The following is a 14,074-nucleotide window of genomic DNA, read 5'->3' on the forward strand; positions in this document are numbered from 1 at the left end:
GTTTCAAATTTTTTTTAAGGAACTATAGCTCTCCAGCGAAACGTGGATGATGATTCCCGTCAAGTATTATTTGAAGAGACAAAAGCTTTATGTATGGCAAGTCAAGCGGTTTGCGATAGTGTTGAAAAATGTAATATGGAGGTTTGTTGTTTTCTTATACCGACCTACCTAAAAAACAATATCTAAAGTATGAAAAAATCACTAACACATCAAAAAAATGTAATAAGAGAGAAGAGAAAACTAACTTTTTCTTCATGATGAAGAAAGTTGTTATATTTACGGCAAAGTACTTAGGTACATGGTAGAAACAGTAAAATTGATCTTATTCTATTTTTAAAGGAACTGAATAATGCCGCCAGTCAGTACGCTCAAACTTCAAGAAAGCTACGCTACATCATCAGTCCTCGCACTTATCCTAACAAAGAAAAGAAGGTAGGTGGTTATGAAATCATCCCACTCCTTACCTTTTTTGATTTGGTAAGTTCCATAAAAACTGGTAGATTCAAAGGGGATTCTGTACATTCTAGATTTGAAATAACTAAGTAGGTACTCCAAGCAACAGAAAGTATAAAAACATACACAAAAATATCGCGCTCTTACTGGTGAGACACTTTATTCATCAGACTTTAACCTCAATTTAAATGCCTCTTAAGTTGATAAAATATTGGAGGGAACCACGAAGGAACAAAATCGGATAGTTTCCGAACACGCTCTTATTTTACAACATTTTATCTTCTAGCTTGAGAGGTAAGTTCTAATATCGCAGTTAATAGTGAAAATTATTCTCCATAGATATTAGATATGTCACGGTCAGCTTGTGAAAGGACATCGCTGATGCTCTCCCGAGTGTCTCGTTTAGCTCAATATATTGAGAGGGAAAAGAGAATTGAACTTGATACTTCTGGAGCCAAGGTGGCTAATGCTGCACAAGTTCTCTTAAATAACGCTCAGGTACGAGTATTCATAGTAATTATAGACGTAGACACCACAGATCAAAAAAATCATGCTTATCCCACGCAGCTTACTTTCCTCGAACTATTTTTAACGAATAGAAAACAAAAGTAGATGAGAAAAATCTCATTGCTAAGTGAACAGATAGAAAATGCTACCTAATGGAAGGAACAGAATCAAAATTTAATTATTCAGTAAAAAATTCAAATGAAAACATTGAAAAATAAATTAGCACATACCTAAATGAACTTCGACAAAATCTATCTTATAAGGGAATTCTTATCAAAAAATTCATATTCTACAAATTTATATAAAAATATATAATTTCTCAGAAAAATATCTTTTATGCTATCCTGTCTTAGTATCCCAATGTTAAAAACTAAATAATTAATATTGAATTTAATCGATCTCTAGATTACTGCATCGTCAATCAATGAAAAGAATTGTCAATCAGCTTTGATGTCAACGGTTGATACATTAACGGAGCAAACTCAAGATCTCAAGGAGATCTGGGTGCCGCTGACTCAGCAAGCAGAACAAAAGGAAATTGGAGAACAGCTACGTAGAGACCTACGTTTGTTGCTCACTGAACTTGATAAAATTAAAACAGCTTGTCAAGATGATACAGGTAAAATAATTACAGTAAACAGGTATGTGAAGCTTTGAAAACTCAAACGCGACAATCTTTTAATTGTATTCAAATGCTTTAGTTTGATTGATTGCACTCTAAACCAGCCCTGGTAACGTGCTACTATTTTTTGAAGCACGTAGATGTCAAAAGTTAGGTAAACTTTCCGCGTATATCTGAGTAGTCTGTGTCGCTACGCGTAAGCGTTTCACACACAAGCGTACGATTTTGTCTTCACTTTTTAAAATACAGTTAAGTAGGTATATGAGATTTGTCTATCTGGAGTTTATCTTTGACCTAAACGCAAAACATAAAAGATGAATTCGTTATTAATTTCATTTTCAGAAGATGCCCCAATGGTAGTTCAACACCAAGGAAGCTCTCATGCTAAACCAAAGGTAAGTTTTGGGCATTCAATTTCGAATGTGCTACTCAGAAAATTTAAAGTGCTTTAGAGATTAAATATCTTATATTATTATTATATTTGACTTGCAGCAACCAGACAGAGACAATATTGATAACCTACTGGAAGATATACAAAAGAATGTTAAGGAAGGGAATACGCCGGAATACAATAAAGTTACGGAACGATTAACAATTGAAGATAATCCTCTCAGAAGTTTGGCTTCAAAAATTTTGGATTCAGTAACGGTTTGTTAAGCGCACATTGTAACTAAAATTATAGACTAAGAAGGTTTCCAAAAAATCTAAACTAAAATTTTCAAACCTGTTCTACTTGGAATTGAACACAATTAAAGATTTTCAAAAAATGCAATAATAACCAGTTAAAAATTTATCCTAAAAGAAATTAATGACACTTTTTGTTTGTAGGCAAAATCAAAGTCAAAATCTAACAATATTTCACCGAATGAGCAAAATGAACTGATCGCATTTTCAAAGGAATTGCAGGGTGCTATTAAATCCTTAGATATTACTAATGCAAAATGTCGCAATGATCCACTTGTAAGTATTTAATTTTTATAATGATCCCTTTGTTGAAATACTTGAAAATGATAATAAATAGTTTTTTTTTTTTATAATATATGTAAAATATTTATCATTATTAACTTTAAAGGATCCGAGAAAACGTCAAGATCTTGAAAATGCAATAATGAATCTTCAGCAAATATGTTTGCTCTCGCGTCGTAAAAATGGAGAACAAAATAACATCATTGATTTAGCGGTAAGAATATTATAAATTACAAAATATATAATTACCCATCATTGTACAAATATTCAATTTATAATAATATCCTTTCAAAATACTTACCTACATAATACTTCTAGGACTACATTGGAGATGTTACAGAAACTATTGATACTATCTCTAACGTATTAGGTGGTATAAAACGGGAACATGGAAATGATGCATTAATGGTAAGAGTACCGTAAAAATTAAAATGCAAACCTATTAAAAGTCAAATTGTTGTTGTATTTATAAATATTTTTCAGGATATAAAGGAAGCGTGCGAAAGAATAAATGATAATGCCGGGAAAGTATTGAACTTAGAAGAAGAACAGCTGGCAGAGGGAACTATTATAGACGATATGCTAAAAATAGATCAATTCGCTACGGTAAACTCTTTTAATTTCTTCCTAGCGAAATCAAAATTAGCTACACAGATAAAATGGGAATTTCACGAACACATGTATTTTGCAGGGTTGTGAAAATGAAGTGAAACGGATGAATTTGGCTGTGTCTAAAATAAATGATGATAAAGCAAGAGAAACACTGAAAAATGAACTTCAGTCTCTAGCATGTTGCTGTGATCTATTAAGGTACTTTCACACTTCTTTACTCATTGTTCTTGCATTTTACACTCGGTATTAATAGCGGAATTATAGGATTTTGTTTATATTTTGCAGAATATAGAGTAGACTCATATTTTCGTATAAATTGTAATAAATACTGTAATTATTATAACGAAACCACATTTAACAATTTTTTCTTGTGCTAATTTTACAAGATTTGCGACAAAGAGCAGCATTTCAAGCGCAAAAAGTGCTACATTGGATGAAGGATTGCAGAATTTGGAGGACGTTGAAAAGAAAATCGAAATCATATTGAAACCTACTGAAGGAGATAAAGTTGAAGTAAGTTTGTTTTTGATAAATTAAGCTTCTCTGGACTTTTTGTAACAAATCAAAAAAAAAATTAAATCTTAAATTTTTTAAGACTCCTCCTTATAGAAACTCTATTCTTGAACTACGTAGCCTCTAAACTCGTTAACGTAAGAATAATAATGTAAACAATTAAAGTTTTTAACTGAATAATATGATTGTTTAAGGTGGCGGATGCAATTAGTAAACCAGGAATACAAGCAGCGCAGACAGCTTTAGCTACATCAGTGGCATCAGGTAACGAAACTGAGCTGCCCAAAGCATTGGTGAGATATGCTGTCCAAATGAGAGGAAGCGGTGCCGGTCATCAGAAATTCAGGTAAGTGAATAATCTACTCATAGAGGTAAAAAAATAAAAAATTATATAGATATATAAAATGTTTGGCAACCAAAAATAGCAATGGACCTCTGCAAACGAAAATAGCTGGAATTTTCAAACCAGTAGTATTTTCAGCTACAGGCCACCTAAAAAAAGTGACTTTAAATTTTTTTAGGCTGAAAGATCATCTACAGAAATTGTTAGATTTATTGAAAACACATGCAGTTGTGATGTGTCGACGTGTTGCTACATGGCAAGAAACACAAGGTCCTGAAACTACAGCAACAACCGATAAAGTTTTAGAGGTACTTATTTGACTTTTTAATATAGGCGGAAATCGTAAAGTTTGTGATCGTAATGTGAGTGTAAGAATAATACTAAGGAACTTTTATTTCTAGGAGTTGAAATCATTTGCGGAAGAAGTTGAGAAATCACAAACCCAAAAAGGTTCATCAAGTCAAGTACAAATAATAAGAGACAGTGATGTTAAGAATTTACTTACACCAAGTGAATCTACTGTGACTGGAGATCAAAAGTAAGTAAACCATAGAATTTTTTAAATACCATAGCTTATTTACCCTTGCTTCATTTTTCAAGCGGAAATTTAAACTCCAGTATGTCTTCTATTTCTTGCAGACATCTTAATAATAAACTGCAGCAACAGATTCAGAAATTGAACTCTATATCCGGCACCATAGCGCTCAGTTTACATAAACCAGAGTCACTGAGTAGAAGCCTTCACACCACTTCTGACGCTGCTCAACAATTAGCAGCTATAGCTAGAGGAATTAAGAGTGAGGTAAGGGTCTTAGAAGATTTTATGGGCATGATGAAACTGAATAAAGATAGATACACTTCATTCAAATTACATTATGACCAGTAAAATTCTGTCTTTCTTCACAATACAGACAAAACGTCTTGTCCATGATCTGTTAATAAGCAATGTATGCATTATTATAATTGTACTAATAGTAAGACATAGTAACGATTTCATTTTAAATTATGCCATTCAATATTTTGTAAAATAACTCCTCCTCTAAATTAACTAAATCGTCAAGAAAATTGCAAAAACCGGCTTAAAGAAAATAAAGAAAGAAATAATTTCTTTTTCTAGGATCCTGTACAGAATAAACGAATAGAAGAAGCTGTACAAGAAATGAGCATAGCTACTTACAATTTATTAAAAACATCGGAAGCATCTTGCAATGTAAGTTTTTAAAATGAGAAAGTAAGATAGGTGTTTTCAAGCTGAATGGATTAAAAAAATTCTTTTAACTTTCAGTCATCAAATCCTATTGATTCAAGACGAAGATTGCTAGACGCATGTAGATTACTCAATGAAGCAATAAACAAACTGGTAAGTTTGCGGATTTTATATGATAAAAAATTAATGTACAGTAAATATTGTAAATCATTCTGTATCATTTTGCTAGGCCTTAGTTTCACGTACATTTATTTACCTACGCTAGAATATCTTTCGAGGTAGGCAGGTCTCCTCTATAAATCATAAAATGTTAAACAAAATCCCACCATTTTACTGCTAAGATTATCTCTATTATGGACGGAATAACGACTCTCAGCAATTCACTTGATGTGTTTTAACTAAATTCTCATTCCTATAGGGTCGTGCAGCGTTCCCAGCAGATAAACTGAAGAACGAGTGCGGTGAGATGAACAGGAATCTTCAGCTGCAACAGACGTTCTTACAAGCTGAAAGCCCTACCTGCGCCCTCAGTTACGCAGACTGCATCGACGCTTTGAACAACCAAAATGATGTCATACGTATGCTCTTTGTTTTTTATCTGCCGATCTAGAGGACCCAAAAACGTATTTTTAAATACTTGGAACTACCAAGCATGTTGATGATAATAAAATTTGTTTTGTTGTAGAAAAACTCCGGTCAGAAGAGTCTATCCCGCGGACGGATATGACCACTTCCCTCCGCTATGTAACGTCTTCTGTCTGCAACAGCGCTGAATTTGCTGCTCAAAGTGCTTATCTGGTAAGTCACAGTTCCTGCTTAACTTTTTTTTCTTAAAAAGAATATTAGCCAAGTTTATCACGATGGCTAATATTCCCCTTTCCCCCTCCAACTAAGTGTAAAGCTTGTGCTGCAAGTAGGACACAAATGCAACGGGTGGAGGTGGGTTGAACCAGCTACTTTCGAATTTCGGTCCACTCTTTTAACCGTTGAGCTAGCGAGGCTCTAAAGGTCGATATGAAAGCTAGGCAAGTTGCGTAGTATTTATATCCAAATGGATAATAATGGATTCAAATGAATAAACCGAATCGCTATCGGAGCTAGCTACAAGCGATAATTTTCTACGTCCAATGTAGTTTAGTTAAACTTTTGTATGCAACAGCATTATCGCTTTTATTATCTTTTGTTGCTATACCTCTGTCACTAAGTCCAATTTCTTTTTAGCTATCACTATCTGATGCAGACCAGAGCTCAGCAAAGCATGGTGTAATAGATTTAGCAAGATTATACAAAGTAACTGAAGCTACCGAAGACACGTGTCTACAAATTATTTGTGCTGGCCCTGGAGAGCAGGTAACTTTCTTCTTGTTCAACAATCTTTTTTCAATCTTGTTTTTAATCCCTATCTTTGTTCTATACTCACTGTAACTTTACTTGCAAATTTAAAGTCCAGATCAATATTTTACGATTGTACTGATATCGATCTGGATTTTTCGGGTACAACATTCTGAGCAGGTGTTATTATTTTCTGAGTAGTTTTATTCAGATTACTAATTTGATTATAATCATTATAACCTATGAAGGTTATAATGATTATAATCAAATCTAATGATAGTCTAATGATAGAGAAGCACTATTGTGTTATTCTTTTGTCGTGTGAAATTACCATTACGTGAAAGCTTAGCACCTAGTATAATGGTGAATTCATGCAGGTCTTATAGTTGTAACATTTCCAGGCTGCAGAACTAAATGGCTGTCTTATGAAACAAGTTCAACAGTTACAAGAAGCGATAGATGACGCCAGTGATAAAGTGAAAGCGGACACTAAACACCCACTGATTGCTAATTCAAGGGAATTGAAGTCTGCTCTCAATACATTACATGGTGGAGTACATCTACCAACATTAAAGGTAAAGGTGATCAAAACTAATTTAGCGATGTATTTTCGAATAGAACCGTGCTATGTGCCGTGAACCGTAGAACAAATAATTGTGCTTTTAACAATGTTGAATCTTATGCCAAAAGTGGACCAAATATTAAGTACCTCCAAAGTTAGATCAAGTAATTTTACTGTTTACTTCGGATTATTAACTAAGAAATCTGTCTCAGATATTGGCACTAACATCTAATAATAATATTGATAACAAAACAGCTGTTGTCAATGGAAACCTTAAAAAATTAACCAGCTAAGCAGAATGGTTAAATACAGGAATCATAAGAATTAAAAAATGTTTAAAAATAACATATCAAACGATAAATTAAACAAAAAGGTTCTTTTTAAGGAGGAAGACTTCACGTTAAAGATAATGAAACATTTAGACACGATAAGGAAAATCAACGCCATAATCAAGAGAGTCCCTCAATCTACATTAGACAAGGATCCTAAGAAGACCAGTATGTCTACAGAAGTAATTGATCATACCAAGTAAGTAATACTTATGAGTAAATAATACTATTATGAGAATATTATCATTAGAAACTGACTGACGTCAAAGCAGATTCCAGATTTCTTAACTATATTTAACATACCGAGCTGAAGACTAGACAGTCACTTAAAAATTTGCAAAAACATTCCAAGATAAAAAAAAGGTAGAAAGATAAAAAATATACTTACTTGGAAAAAGTTAAAGACTATCTAGTTAGGTAAAGTCAGTTTCTTTACTGTAGTAATAACTATGATAATAACGAAAAAGATACTTGAAAACAAAGACAAGAAGATAAACTATTTAGCAGATAATAACAAAACCGTATGACAGAAAAACAAATGACATTAATTGAACATCTACTTCAGTAAACTGCAAAAGTAACTGTTTTCAGGAGTCTCCTAACTAGCACTTCGATGATGGTAAAGAAAGCAAGCTCATCAGAAGAGAAGATGGTGGCGTGGACGATGTTTGGTAGCAGTGACGTCATCAAAGCGTTTGAGGCACTTATCACTTGCATCAGGTTACAATGTTTCTGAAATATACTAGAAGTAAATTACCATAGTCATTTCGATAAATCATTTTATAAACTTCTGTAAAATATAAACGTCACAAATAAAAATACCCTATCTCTATATTCTTCCCTCTTTCATATTTTAACATAAAGTTCTTTCTACAGAGAAAAGGGTGCTGAGGCAGGCTTCATAGAACCACTAAAATCTCAAGAGGTACAAACTTTTACGAATTATATTTTGCTCCACACTAAAATCTAACATTCAAGAAAATACAATGGTATAAATTTTTCTTACAGGATCAAGATGTCACACCCAAAAGCTTTGTGCAAAAACAGTAAGTCATTCTTGATTTGTACAATGTGTAACACTTAATTATCTAATCAATTACATAGATTAGCAATTCCACAAGTTCTTAATACATCATTAAAAATCAAACAGAAAAATTGTTAAACCAATTGAGAGAAACACTTGCACGAAACTTGATGAACTGATAAAATATATACATTAATTTCAGGGTGGATTTAGTAAATTCTTGGCTCCGAAAACCAGCTTCGAAAGACAAAGATAAGGCAGCCGGAGTGAAAGCGGCAGAACACGTGATGGCTTTAGCAGAACAGATGTGCGAAGATCTGACAGGAACTGAGAAAGAAGAGATGAAGCATATGATTGCGGAGACCAAGCAACTGCTGGACGATTGTACTGTCAAATACAATAGCGATAAAGCATAGTAAGAGTTTGTTTTTCCGTGTCTAGCTTATTCGTGTCATCGTCGTCATCTTAACCGATAGATGTCCAGCACAGCGGTTTCTTATGAGAATCTCCATAGAACATGGATCTTGTTTTTTTATCTTTTTCCTAAACCGCCTGTTCACCTATAGACCCCCTATAGGTGAACTTGGTCTCAGCGCCAAAACTTCATTTTCCAGTACGAGGAGGTCACAATTTTCTTTTTGAACGCAACGCAAACTTCATTTTACTCCCTAAGGGGTTGAATTTTTGAAAATCCTTTCTTTGCGGATGTGTATCATATTAATAGCTATCTGCATGTCATAGCCTGATCTGTCCAGCAGATTAAGCTGTGCGTTGAAAGATCAGTCAGTTAGCCAGTCAGTCACCTTTTCGTAATAATTAGATGGTTTTGTTCTGTTGCAGCTTGCTTTTAGAGCGTTTGAAGGAACTGCGTAAGATGTTAGAAAAGGGAGTAGTGACGAGAGTCGTTGAAGACTTCCTGGTTGACATCCCTCTGGACAACTTAGACACATTGCAGCAAGAAACAGGTAAACTAAAAAAACAAGCCAACTGCAAGTCAGACTTGCATGATATCAAAAACCATTATGCATAAAAATAAATAAAAATATGTTTTAGAATGTACAGGTAAAGCCCTTTCATATGATACCCCACTTGGTATAGTTATCTTACTTTGAAAATTGAAACACATTTTTTTTAATGATGTAACCACAAATTCGCGGTTTTCAGATTTATTCCTGTACTAGTGCTATAAGAGGTAGGTAGCTACCTGCCAAATTTCATGATTCTAGGTCAACGGGAAGTACCCTATAGGTTTTCTTGACAGACACGACGGACGGACGGACAGACAGACAGACAACAAAGTGATCTCCTATAAGGGTTCCGTTTTTCCTTTTGAGGTACGGACCCTAAAAAGCAAGAATAAATACGTTTTGTACACAGACACAAGGAAACGCAAATTCCTACTGCAGAAGAAAATAGCTGAGCTTCTGGCGCAGTTGGGCCGAGTCACCAAGACGGCCAGGCTCGTGGCTGACACCGGTACAGCTCCGAGACACGAGCTCTCCACTACTACTGAAAAGGTCATTAATTTTTTTCTACTAACTTGACGAAGACGAGCATTTGTAAATATGCAAGTTACAAGACAAGTGAGATCCATATTTCATAAGTTGGATCTTTGTCACTTTTTAACAACGTTCAACTTAAATACGAACCTGTCATTTGTGTTTTGTGGTGCAATAAAGTATATACATACCATACACTCATACATACGAGACCAGCAGCTCGATTGCGGTAGAATGACAGCTACAACATCATGATCGCAATCACCTCTGATTGGTTGACGCTCGCTCACTATTGGTTACAATGCATTGTTGCAACAAGAATAGCATAGCTAATAACAATTATTGCGATCGTAATAATTTTATTGATGCCGGTTTTACGGAATCGAGGTACAACTGTCGATGTCTCATCATTCGTCATTAATCATTATAATGAGAGCTTTTGTAAATTATCGCTAACAACAAACTTGTCTGCAGGTTGAACTCCTGGCTCCAGCATTAGTCAAAGCAGCTCAAGACAGGATCGAAAGTCCAGATGACAAGGTAGGCCAAAACATTTCTTTTCATTATCTTTCTTAGTTGTTTCCACCAGAATCTTTAAACCATTTAACGGTCTCAACAGAGCACGGTATTTAAAGATCTTTAATGTTACTTTTGAATGTCTCTTTCTCAGGATTCGACAAAGCATTACGAGGATCTGTTGCAACAATACGCCCAATCATTGGCCAACGTGCGGGACCTTTGTGACCAGGCTGTCGATCCTATTGACTTTGCCCAAGCCGCCGGTAACACTTTATATTTTTAACTCTATGTTTACTCATGGTTAACCTGCATCAATTTTATTGCCACAAGTGCCACACATTTGCACTTGTATCTGAATTTCTAAAAAAATTGTTTGATGTGTCATATTACGCATCATCATCATCATCATTTTCAACAGGTACAAGTCCACTGCTGAATATAGTTCTATTCTAGACAATAATTCACGTTACGGTCTTGAGCGGCCGTCATCCAAATAGTCTCTGAATGGCTCCCTGCGATTCGTATGATGTCGTCAGTCCACCAGTTGGTGAACTGACGCCATCATACGAATCGCAGGTCTTTCCGATGTGAGGTCGTTATTCGTGCACCTTGGGACCCCAACTTCTATCGGTTTTCAAATTATGTTTCCTGCTCATTGCCACTTTACTACACACTACAGCTTTGCATTATAGTATTACCTCATACGAACGATGCGACGCATTTACAACCTTAAAGCTCTAATCCTACGGCTCAATTCTGCCTGCACAGCATTGAGCATAAATGTGTTTGCGTGATGCCTAGATATGTTTATGTGTGTAACTACGGCGGCGACATGCGTTCTGTATAGTTTGAAGTGGTATACAGCCCTTCTATGCCTAAGTATTATTTGGATTTCTGTGTATTACCTATATACCTACTTGTATAATACTGTTGTACCTAATTGCAGGAGAAACAATGCATCGCATCAAGGAAGAGTCCACTGTGCATACCAACGATCCGCAGAAAAGCGTTTACACCTCCAAAGTTATTTTGAAGTGAGTAAACTTTACCTAAAACTTACGAGTAGATTAACCCCTTTTTTACACCAATTATGGAATTTAAAAGAACAAACCGACTCATGACAAAAAACTAGCCAAGTGCGAGTCAGACTCGCGCACTGAGGGTTCCGTACTCGGGTATTTTTTCCAACATTTTGCACGATAAATCAAAAACTATTATACATAAAAATAAATAAAAATCTGTTTCAGAATGTAAAAGTAAAGCCCTTACATATGATAGCCCACTTGGTATAGTTATCTTACTTTGAAAATTGAAACACATTTTAATTTTTTTATTAATGATGTAACCACAAATTCGCGGTTTTCAGATTTATTCCTATATATATCTGTGCTATAAAACCTACCTACCTGCCAAATTTCATGATTCTAGGACAACGGGAAGTACCCTATAGGTTTCTTGACATACAGACAGACAACAAAGTCCTATAAGGGTTCCATTTTCCCTTTTGAGGTACGGAACCCTAATTAAATAACAAATCATACATTTACAGACTAGGTAACCGAGTAGTGAAGGCGGGAATGAAGTCCTCGCTGGTGCAGCACGACCCAGAGCTGAAGGAGACCCTGGCAAGGATCGACCAGACCGTTACCGCCAAGTATGACGATGTGAAGAAGGCTGATTGGGGCGATGTTATGGCTGAGGTGAGGACTCTCATGTATTTCAGAAATGGCTTAATGGTTAAGACCTCTACCTTAGCTATTCGGGGGAAAATGATAAAAGAGCGTGGATTCACCCTGCAGCTCGCTCCAGCAATGCGCGGGACTTCAATTACTTTTATAGGCATACTATTGTACCTATATGAAATCTTTGAAAAGAGCAACCGCCGAGTTTCTTGCTGGTTCTTCTCGGTAGTCGTAGATGCTCTTGACGATTCAAAAGTACTTTAAGCCCTTTCTTATGTTACCCTACTTGGTATAGTTATCTTACTTTGAAAATATATTTTTTAATGATGTAGGTAACCATAAATTCATGGTTTTCGAATTTCGAATTTCGAACTTGTGCTATTTAAAGACCTACCTACCTGCCAAATATCATGATTCTAGGTCAACGGGAACTACCCTATAGGTTTTTTTGACAGACACGACGGACGGACGGACGGACAGACAGACAACAAACTGATCCTATAAGGGCTCCGTTTTTTGAATATGGTATAATCAGCCCTATTGTTTCCATGATATCTACATTCAAAATTGCAGATAATGAAGAAGACCAGTGAAGTGGAGTCGGCTCTGGGCGGAGAGAACATTTTCCTGAAGCAATCGGAGGCTAATCAGCCCATTTTCGTAAGTCAATATTACGTTTTTTCATATAAAAAAAATGATACGGGATTCATTTTTGTGGTTTCTTGCGGTACCTACCGATTACGAAAATGAAATGCATTTTCAGTTACCAGATGGAAGACTATTACATTTTTGACAGATGTAATCTTAATTTAACTACATAATATTATCTTTATTTAACTATTATTTTATACTTTGCTTGTGTAAAGTCTATGTATGTCTTTCTTTACTTAATATTTTAGTCTTGACTTTTATTTGTATTTAATTTAATTTAAGGTAATAATCAAACACCAGTCATAGTGGTAAAATGTATGGCTCATCAGACATTATTTCAACATATTGTACCTACATTTTATTGAATAAATCATTGGATTGAATTGAATTGAATTAAATAGTCATAGGTATCTTGTAGAAATTTGCGGTCTTTGCCCACGTGGAACTATACACTTTACAAAATTATCTTAGTCTATTTGTATTTTGTAGTAACGAGTGTGTATTTTCAGGCGGCGGCTCTTGACCTACACGCCGCAGTACGCGAGTGGTCCGCGCGCGATAATGAGATCGTTGCCGTCGCGAAACGCATGGCCGTTCTGATGGCCAGGCTCTCGGACTATATGAATACAGGTATACTTTTTTGGCAGTTGCTCTTCCGTCGAAGAGTCCTGTGCTCAGTAGTGGACCGGATATGAGTTAACTCTAACATTATAATTTTATTTGATCAGAAAACAAGCGTGAACTGCTGCACACCTCAAAGTCCATCGTATCTGAGTCCAGAGAAGTAGCAGCCCTGGCCAAGAAGCTGGCCTTAGAATGTACCGACATGAGGATTAGAACGGTAAGTTATCTTCTATTGTCGTCATCTTCATCATTGTCAACTAATCTAAGACGCCCACACTCCACTGCTGGACATAGGTCTGTTGTAGGGGCTTTCACACCACGGTCTGAGGCTTCCGCCATTTAGTGGCTCCCACAAATTCGTTTGAAGGTTTGTCTACCATGGCCGCAGCAAGGATGCTATGGAGTAAAATCAATAAATGATGTTACCCGTTGAGGAGTTCCACCATCTATTTCCGAAACTTCATCAAATCTTCACCAAACTTACCTACATGGTACCAATCTGACAGTACAGCCTTTGTAAAAAAAAGAATTGTGAGAATTGGTTCTAATTTGACGGGAGTTATGGAGAAAAATCGATAAAAAGTTTGATCCCGTATCCCGGAAGAATCCCTAATTTTTTTCGGGAAAAA

General features: G+C 35.5%; 1 protein-coding gene across 1 annotated transcript in view; it reads left to right on the forward strand.

Moving 5' to 3' along the window:
* Positions 1–14,074, forward strand: part of LOC123877290 (extracellular matrix-binding protein ebh-like) — a 49,300-nt gene that overhangs the window by 32,771 nt on the left and 2,455 nt on the right. Inside the window, exons 61-96 of the mRNA XM_045923913.1 lie at positions 20–141; positions 340–432; positions 793–951; positions 1,366–1,579; positions 1,925–1,977; positions 2,075–2,230; positions 2,411–2,542; positions 2,655–2,762; positions 2,867–2,956; positions 3,032–3,154; positions 3,240–3,358; positions 3,547–3,673; positions 3,868–4,019; positions 4,195–4,324; positions 4,418–4,554; positions 4,656–4,818; positions 5,134–5,226; positions 5,302–5,376; positions 5,642–5,801; positions 5,909–6,021; positions 6,445–6,573; positions 6,957–7,130; positions 7,503–7,645; positions 8,038–8,166; positions 8,323–8,371; positions 8,455–8,492; positions 8,673–8,885; positions 9,311–9,435; positions 9,848–9,987; positions 10,444–10,509; positions 10,640–10,751; positions 11,435–11,522; positions 12,038–12,188; positions 12,744–12,830; positions 13,331–13,451; positions 13,550–13,662. Coding sequence (XP_045779869.1) covers positions 20–141; positions 340–432; positions 793–951; positions 1,366–1,579; positions 1,925–1,977; positions 2,075–2,230; positions 2,411–2,542; positions 2,655–2,762; positions 2,867–2,956; positions 3,032–3,154; positions 3,240–3,358; positions 3,547–3,673; positions 3,868–4,019; positions 4,195–4,324; positions 4,418–4,554; positions 4,656–4,818; positions 5,134–5,226; positions 5,302–5,376; positions 5,642–5,801; positions 5,909–6,021; positions 6,445–6,573; positions 6,957–7,130; positions 7,503–7,645; positions 8,038–8,166; positions 8,323–8,371; positions 8,455–8,492; positions 8,673–8,885; positions 9,311–9,435; positions 9,848–9,987; positions 10,444–10,509; positions 10,640–10,751; positions 11,435–11,522; positions 12,038–12,188; positions 12,744–12,830; positions 13,331–13,451; positions 13,550–13,662 — 4,397 coding nt within the window. The remainder of the gene's footprint in view (positions 1–19; positions 142–339; positions 433–792; positions 952–1,365; positions 1,580–1,924; positions 1,978–2,074; positions 2,231–2,410; positions 2,543–2,654; positions 2,763–2,866; positions 2,957–3,031; positions 3,155–3,239; positions 3,359–3,546; positions 3,674–3,867; positions 4,020–4,194; positions 4,325–4,417; positions 4,555–4,655; positions 4,819–5,133; positions 5,227–5,301; positions 5,377–5,641; positions 5,802–5,908; positions 6,022–6,444; positions 6,574–6,956; positions 7,131–7,502; positions 7,646–8,037; positions 8,167–8,322; positions 8,372–8,454; positions 8,493–8,672; positions 8,886–9,310; positions 9,436–9,847; positions 9,988–10,443; positions 10,510–10,639; positions 10,752–11,434; positions 11,523–12,037; positions 12,189–12,743; positions 12,831–13,330; positions 13,452–13,549; positions 13,663–14,074) is intronic.

This window comes from Maniola jurtina, chromosome 23 (genome assembly GCF_905333055.1).
Source record: "Maniola jurtina chromosome 23, ilManJurt1.1, whole genome shotgun sequence".
In the NCBI taxonomy this organism is placed as follows: domain Eukaryota; kingdom Metazoa; phylum Arthropoda; class Insecta; order Lepidoptera; family Nymphalidae; genus Maniola; species Maniola jurtina.